Here is an 8,803-nt window from a genome sequence, read left to right on the forward strand (position 1 = left end):
GGTTGAAGGTGTGTAGAAACACTCACCACCAGCTCCGTGAACATGGAGTCCAGCTCCTGAGGGGGGGGCATGGGCAGGGAGGGCTCCAGTGCAGCCATACCGTTGATATTGTCGTGGCAGTAGGTGATCTCCGGTTGGTCACTTCCATTGAAGCAACAGGAGAACAGAGAGGACAGGCCACGCCCCTCAGGCCGCTTCACCCAGGCTGCCATGGTTACAGCAGCGACCTCACCAGTGTTGGCTGGATGAAGATTAGAAATAAAAAAAAATGTTGTTAATTATTCCCCGGTTTTATGGATATCACATATCGATACATGCTATACGCAGCGATTTACAGATGTCCCCTAAACACCTCACATGCAGACTCAGTAGACACTAGCTACAGTACACGTCGTCTTCAGGGGACCCACCTATAGGGGTGTTCTGGGGCCACAGCAGTGCACTGTATTGTGTCTTTAATGGAGGTTTAAGGGGTTTATAGTTGTCATTGCAAAATGTGTCAATATGAGGGGCCACCAAGGGCCCCTTTTTCCCTTGGGGGCCCCAAGCATTTAGATCCTGGATTGGCCTCATGTTTGGTGCCACCTTCAGGATAAACAGTGCATTTCAGTGTTGTTGTCAGTTAAACTGTTAAAATGTTGTAGAACTGCTGGTGCTGCAGGATTAAATAACTAATGCTAACAGTAATAATAACAATCACACACACACACAAACACACACACTCTGTTATAAATCTTTTAAAAATCAATTTATCGGCTCACACACACACACTTCTACGTCTCTAAAACTCGAACACAACAACACACATGCACAAACCAACACAGCTCAAGACACGACCGTCCTCCTGTAAAAAACGAGCCCACAGGTCGACTGTGCAGCAGGTTATAATGACGCATAGTTAAGTTTGGTTGCTAGGTGACATCTAGAGGTCGTAGTAATTATGACAGGAGCAAAGGGAAAGGTGTGGTGACGTAGTATAAAGAGAGACAAAGTCCACGTCACAAGGAGGTTGTATGACATAGGAGAGCAGTGTTCGATTCCCATGTGACAGTAGCAGTTTATGTTGTTTCTATTATCCACGTTGTTGTAACCATGACAACAAGGATAATCTATTGTTGAGGAAGTACTTATTTTAACCCGTGATCTTTTCCTACACCTAACCAAGCCATGAACATTATGATAGTAACCGCGGCTACAAAAGTGCGCACGTTTATTATGGTTACCATCACAACATGACAACCGTATGGGCACTATTTCAGGAGACACTGCTAAGGTCGTATCAGAGGTTTGAAGGTTGTTCAGGTTGGAGGAGTTGTTGCTCGACACAAATGGACTCATCTGGGTGTGATTAACAAACCACAACTGAACGACTGAGTCATGAGGTGTGGCCCTGAGCTCTTACATCACAGACGTGTCTGGTAATTTATTTTAAGGGTTTGATTTATGATAGAAACAGAGCTGTGGTATGTTGCAGACAGACAGTAGTTTCAGTGTATCTGTAGGTAACAGGTACTAACTCAGGCCCTGAAATCACAGTCAAAGAATATGATGTTATCCCACAGTGTTATTGCTACACTTCATGGTGTGTTTTGTGGTAGATTGCGGTTGTGTGAGTTTGTTTGTGGTGAGACTCGACACTGAACTCTGTATCCTGGAAATGATGTTTATACGCAACAGAACTGCGACAGTAAATATGTTCTGTAGGAAGCGTAACGGATGGACAGGTTGACAGAAAACAGGACTTTTACTTTTATTATTATTACCATGACGACAAAGGTTGCTTTGTGTACGTTCCTGTGTGCCGGGACAAACTGTCTAAGTGGGCCATTTAGTTTTTAGGGACTTGCAGTACAACTTCCACCTGTGATGACTCCAGCTTTATGAAACTGTTTCATGTTTCTATTCAAGAACTGACAGCTCTTAGTTCAGGTCAGGGAAAGATCCTGGTCTGGTTTAATACAGAACTAGAATCACCTCGTCATGGTTGTATCCCTCCTCCACTCAGACTAGTTTCAGGTTACATCCCTGTTTATCCAGAGTCATAGAAAATATCAACCATCTGTGTGAAATTTTAATTGCTGTGAAGTCTTGAGGAATGGCTAAAAAGTGTTTTGTGAGGTCACCATGACTTTCACCTTTGACCTTTGACCCCAAATTCTGAATCAGTTTGTCCTTGAGTCCAAATGAAAGTTTGTGCTAAATTTGAAGACGTTCCTTCAAGGCGCACAGAAAGAACGCTGGTTACTGATTGGCTCCCTGGTAGGAAGTCAGAGTTGGCACCAGTGCCAACATTACATAAGAGGGTTGAGGCCAGACTGGGCCGACAGGTGAGGAGTAGCTCAACGGTTATGTGAGGCATGACAGCTGACGGACAGGTAGGCGGAGACACACCCTCAGCTGGAGGAAGCTCAGCTGATCGGGACAGTGACGCTCAGTGAGAGGTTATCCAGGTCCGGATCCAGGTCCGGATCCAGGGCCAGAAGCAGTTTCGATAATTTGAAATGAGAATGTCAGTGTTGCAGGTTGGACTGATGGACCGTCAGTATGTTCTATAGAGTTGATCATTTGCTCTGTGGTTGATATCAGAGATCACATCAGAACTTCACTGGACTTTTTGGGACCGTGAATGTGGATCATAATCTTCATGGTGAACTGCCTGTTTAGAGAAATTCAGATCCTGGTAGCAGCACAAACACATTAACAATCTTCCATTACAGTCAAAATATTCCTTTAAGATGCAGTCACTGACTTTAGGCACCTCAGGTTATATAGGTAAGTGGGCAGGTATATGACTCACCCTTTAAAATTAAATACATCATGGGCTCATGTATTATTAGATTCTATGGCTTTCATTTTAGATAATATAAAACAGTCTAACTTACAGAATCAGTCATTTGATCCATTGCTTATATGACAATATTGATTATAGCAGCTTTACGTGTTGATTGCTGATCACTGCTCACTGTCATATTTTACATTTTAGCTTTTGAAAAATTTGAAAAACTTCATGAGTCTTCGACTGTTGCCATGGTAATGGAAATCCAAATCAATGCTCAAATGCTACATTTTTATTCCCACAAAAATCTTAAATAGCCCATGAAGTAAGAAAAAATGATCTAACATTATTCATGATGCATTATATCAGATGACATTTAATCCTAGTGATAGATTTGTGCATCACAGCTCTCATCTAATGTTACAAACAGTGACACTGAGACAGTCACAGGTGACCATGTGACCTGAGAAATGATCAGGACAGCCGTAAAGAGTTCACTCATGAACTTGGGGACAGTAATTTGACAAAATAATCAGAACTTAACATCCACCTACAAACTTCTTTCTGGAGATTTCAACAGCATTTCTCTGTTTTCATCAGCAGATGGAGTGAGCTTATTTTCATTAAGTTGGTTCAGTTTTTATCACATGACTTAAAGTCTGGAGCTCACACTGCCACACTTCAGCCCTACAAACAACATATACAGACCTGGAGCTCCATGTGTGTGTTGATGTGTGTGACGACGTGTCCTTGTCTCAGTCATGTAAATGTTTTTTACATAACAACATGTCAGTGGCTGCTGCAGGACTAAATAATGATCGGCACTGTGTGTGTGTGTGTGTGTGTGTGTGTGTGTGTGTGTGTGTATTGATGACTGTTATAATTCATCCTGATCAACCACTCAGATGAGAGTTTGCAGGGTTTAATCAATACTTCATTGATCTCTGGAGTGTGTTTTCTCTAGCCCCTCTTTCACACAGGGGTCAAAGGTCAGTGCTGTAGGGGATTCATTGTCTCACTCAAGGACAGTTCAGTCAGTGAATGTTTATCAGAGCTTGTGTTGTTGATGCAGCTGCTGAACATCTGTCCTCTTGCAGACTGTCCAATTAAGGCCCCTTCATCATTTTCGTGGTCCAACTTATCCCAAGACTCATTGCGTGCTGGTAATGAATATAAGATAACAGCATTGACACAGAGGATTACACTGTTACATGTAAATATTGGGTTTCAGCTCAGTTCAAAAGCTAACTGTACAACTGTTAAAACCTCAAGTTTTCTGGAGGAAAAAAGTTACATGTTGTCAAGGTTTCTAGGTGACAGGAGCCACACTTTGCAACGCAGTAGTAAAGGCAGGAACAGCTGATGACACGAAGCAGAAATCCTCCGTAGACCAGACCGTCTCATTTCGGCTCAGACTTCTCGGTCTACGACAACTACTAAAACACAGCACGCTCTCATGTGGACCCTGAATGACAGGCACACAGAGTGGACCACTAAAGAGATTTGACAGGGCTGGTTAAAACTATCTGACAGTCCAATGCAGCAGCCCACCAGAATTTGTCCTGTAGCTCCTGATGACCAGACCGACTCTGGCTGGAGAATATTGAACAATATGTTGATGCTAGCTGTTATATCATGAATAACATTATTTACTTACATAAATCAGAGCATTCACAATAATCATTCACAATCAACAGGGGTAGGTGTAGAAACAGCTGTTTATGACAGCTCTCTCTCTGGGGATTACTACAATGGAGGGGAAATGGAATTAAGACCAAAAGTTCTGTTTACAACCATGAAAAGCAGCAGGCTAACAAGCGAACTAAGGATGTACCAGATCCAATCAAATACAAACTGATCCCAATTTGGGAGGTCCTGGATCCAACACATATTAAGCCCTGTTCAATATTATCTGTAAGAAGCTATCACATGTAGAAACTAACTGAACTCGTTGCTGTGCTGCAGTGCTCTGCTAATACATTGTGGATTTAAGTCACATGTGAGCACTGTGAATAATCTTCATATTGTATGTGCTGAAAATGAATTTACAACATGTGTGGGATGAAAGAGTGACATTTAAATAACTTCAAAGTTCCCTATAGGACTGCATCCAAGCGTTTTATAGCAAGAAAATTAAATAATTAACATTTTCTAGAAAATAAATTTATCTCAGTTGGATTATTGTGAAGTCAATCCTGTGATTCACACTTGCTTTGAGGCTCCAGGTCTGATCCAAGTCCAAGCAAGGAAACAAAGGGATCCAATGGTATTTATGAAATACACAATATTTATTATGAAAACACAGGTATGTTCCATCACAACAGCCACGATTACTCACTATAACTCGTGGGTAACATGGGAAAAGGGTGTGGACTCAGGCAAGACTCCATATTCTTTTTCTACACTGAAATATATCAATAAACCTGTTTGTTACAATTAAGCTAACAAACTAAATATCTTATGGGTCAATAAAGATAACGTGCACAATACTTTGACATGAAAACTCTGGCTCCTTGGTTTTAAACACCTCAGACCATCAGACCTTGGTTTGGCTGTCAACCTGTTTTTTTCTTATTTCATTTACATTTAAAAAGAGAACAAATGTGGAGAATGTTTCTTACTTTGGTTCCACAGGTTTGTCTTATTCCCAGTGCCTTTAAAAGCACATATGTGACTGGAATATTATGCAGGTACTTTACAATAAGAGCAGCCCACAGTAAAGTGTGACACATTTACTTCAGACAGACTGATGTCCACACTGCAGCAGGGAGGAACCTTGGAGAATATGTCAGATTTTTACACCAGTTCCGCCTGAGGTGAATCTGCACCTGAAAACTAGTCAGACCAGGGGCAGGCCTGTGGGTTACCTGGCTTCAGGTAGCCTGACATGGGTCGTCCTGAATAACCACTAACACGAAGCTGGCCATCAGAAGTGAGGTTAGTGGGTTAACCAGATACCTTTGGGCTTATCTGAGGTTGTCTGGTATCATGAATCTGGTTTAGTTCTAACAGGGGCACATCACCATGTACATCACCATGTGGTGCATAGTCCATACATAAGACACCTTATTGGTCGCATCAGCCCATTGATACATCAACGTCGCGACCATATTGGACCATAACATTTCTATTTCTCAATGAGTCATTTTTATATTGAAGGTTTATGATCTATGTGGAGTGAAAAAAAAGGTTTTGTCTCCAGTTACTTATAATCCTGATAGTTTAGGCTGTAATCATTGTTTTCTATAAGGACTGACGTGATGGTAAATAATTAATTGTCAAATGGAACTGTTAAAACCGTTTGTCGATCATGGACTGATCATGACTGAAACAGTAATAACTGACCATCACTGAGAAAACTGTAACAAAATCATTATACAAATAAAATCAGTCAGCTGCACAGTGTCAGTCAGCCGTGTTGTTTAGTATTAATATATAATCATTTACTGCTTTTCATCTCATAGGAAAAGTTTTTTAGTCAGAGGACAGTCTCACAAATATGTTTTATCCCATCCTCTCAAGATAACAAAGCTCATTATCCTGATATAACGAGATACTGTCAGGAGAAACGTTTTTGGGTCGTGAGTCATGCAGTCCAGATAATCTGCATCGCTTGTGCCCAACTCCCCCATCCCTCTTTTCTACCTACACACTAAGAAGGGCAGGAGAGAAAAAAGAAAATATATGTTTTATTTTTGTTTTTTCTCTTTTTTCTTTTCCTTGTTTTTCTTCTGCTTTTCTCTCTCCCTCTCAGTACCTCAAAATATAATGATAACAAAAACGTTGTTGTTTTGTCACACTAGTAGTGTATGCCATCATGCTGTTATGTCATATCACCTTATTGTCTTTGATAAAATAAGAAAAAGTAAAATGAATTTAATCCTTTTCTACTGAATCAGATCAATAATAACCAACCTGCAGCCAGTGACCAAACAGTCACACTACAAACTGAAACTGCCTGTGTACATTTGAACGCCACATAGTTTCCTCACACAAAGGCCAGAAAAACATCAGCACCAAGGTCGAGCAGAGTCCATTTAGCTCCTGTGACGTCGGGTCACCAGGGATTTACAAAGGCAGCACTCACTTACTGTCATGATTTTTAACATTGTTTCTCCTCACCTTGTGATACACTGACTTACTGTGGGTTTTTGTTATGAATCAGGAACCAATAGAAAAGTGACTGTGATCCCTCCTGGGTAGTTCAAGTACAGTGGAAGAAAACAAGCCTGTGAGGAAGCAGAGGGAAACTGAAGGAGAAATAAACTGTTCTCTCAGTGTAAATACTGTGTCCTGTACGGCGCTGGAGATACCGGACTGGAAAACAAACACACGCAAACAAAAAGCTGACAACACTGATATTCTAAAGCCATGACGGTTTAATGTGTTTCATGGTTATGACGTATCAAACCTGTGGGGGTGCAGTCAGGTAATAACAGAGGCTTTGGAGAAAACTCAGATGGAAGCCTGTTAAAGAATATATAAAATATATTACATATAAAAAATATGGGTCACTCACCTCTGCTGGAGCACAGCAGTGTTCATTTATACAGACAATGACTAACTTACAGTACAGGGGACTGAAGACCAGACCCCCTGCACATACAGGAGCTGATTCAGCCTCTGTTCCTTATTAGCAGAATATCAGTGATGTCGCCGGCAGCTGTAATACTGTACATACTGTGTGTACTTTTTTTTAAAAATGATTTTGTTTGTTTTTTTAACATCCTATCTTGAAAATAGAATCACGACAACAGGATGTCCCGTCTTATTTTGAGTCTAGATTGAAGAGGAGAGCAGGAGATGAAGGAGGAGTTTGGTGCTTTGATCCATCATGATATTGGAATTGATGCTGAGGTGGTTCTGCAACAGTTTGATGTAACGTTCAGAGGCAGAATAAAATTCAATTATGCAGGAATACTATTTTATTGTAGCAGCTTGGTTTGGTCTTGATGTTGCATGTTGTTATTACTATCTTTAGTAGTTAGTTAGACAGCTGCTCTCATGATGATGATGATGATGATGATGCTAATGAGGGAATCTGTTGCTTAATGCCGACTTTTACTTTTACTGCACGTTTCTCTGGGATATTCAATATAGTGTAATAGAAAATCGTATCATGTTATTCAGCTGCTGCTGTTGTTTCTCAGGCTAATCAGAGTGTTATGGTGGCGTTGTAACTGAATCAATCCCTCTCTTTCTCTCTTGCTCACTCACTCGTTTGACTCGTTGAGTAGACATACTGTATGTGTGTGCGTGGGAAACCTAAACGTATTCTACAAGCAGACAGGTGGCTCTGTGCCACTGCACCACCGATGTTGACACCATTTCTCCAACAACTGTACTTAATAAATGTGCAATGATACTCTATAGTCTTGTTTTCCTCCACTTGCATGAACAGGAACTGGAAATTATGTTATTGATACTTGGTTACATCACACATCACATGACTCTGTTTGGAGTCTCCAACCTACTGAGAGCTACTTTGTCAGAATAAAAGGGGCAGAGAGCTCTTCATGTCTTATATTACTAGTTACATTTATACACGTCGTATCGAAACACTCAAACTGATCTCCAAACCACATCAGATGACTGACAGGTAGATGAAGAATAAGTTCTTAATATCAATATCCACAACTCACATTTTGTACCAAAAAACAGTTGAAAGTCACATCAGACAAATAATCTGAGTCATGATTCAGCCAGACGTGAACACACAGACATAACACCGCTATAAATAAACCTCAGTAAATCTGATTAGAAACCAGAGAGGGAGTCAGTGATCAGTGATCGTTGTCAGTTCATCAATGGTACATAACAAACAGGAAGTTAACACAGATCATTCACTTCACTTCATTGAAGCCCACAGCTAAACTCACTGTATCCATACATAGTTTCTGTTTATTAGAAAAATTATCAGAAGAGTTGCCATGGATCACTGTCATGTCACCACCTATACAGCAGATCTGATGTGAACAAACTGACAGTAACTTATTTGACTGATACCTGACTGAAGTGGGCGGGGGC

At 40.8% G+C, this 8,803-nt stretch overlaps 1 protein-coding gene across 1 annotated transcript in view; it reads right to left on the reverse strand.

Annotated features, from left to right (window-relative positions):
- Positions 1-8,803, reverse strand: part of LOC111645549 (disheveled-associated activator of morphogenesis 1-like) — a 29,551-nt gene that overhangs the window by 18,896 nt on the left and 1,852 nt on the right. Inside the window, exon 2 of the mRNA XM_023394795.2 lies at positions 27-241. Coding sequence (XP_023250563.1) covers positions 27-212 — 186 coding nt within the window. The 5' untranslated portion in view covers positions 213-241. The remainder of the gene's footprint in view (positions 1-26; positions 242-8,803) is intronic.

This window comes from Seriola lalandi, unplaced genomic scaffold (assembly GCF_002814215.2).
Source record: "Seriola lalandi dorsalis isolate HSWRI2012SDOR001 ecotype SW California unplaced genomic scaffold, Sedor1 jcf7180002054953, whole genome shotgun sequence".
In the NCBI taxonomy this organism is placed as follows: Eukaryota; Metazoa; Chordata; class Actinopteri; order Carangiformes; family Carangidae; genus Seriola; species Seriola lalandi.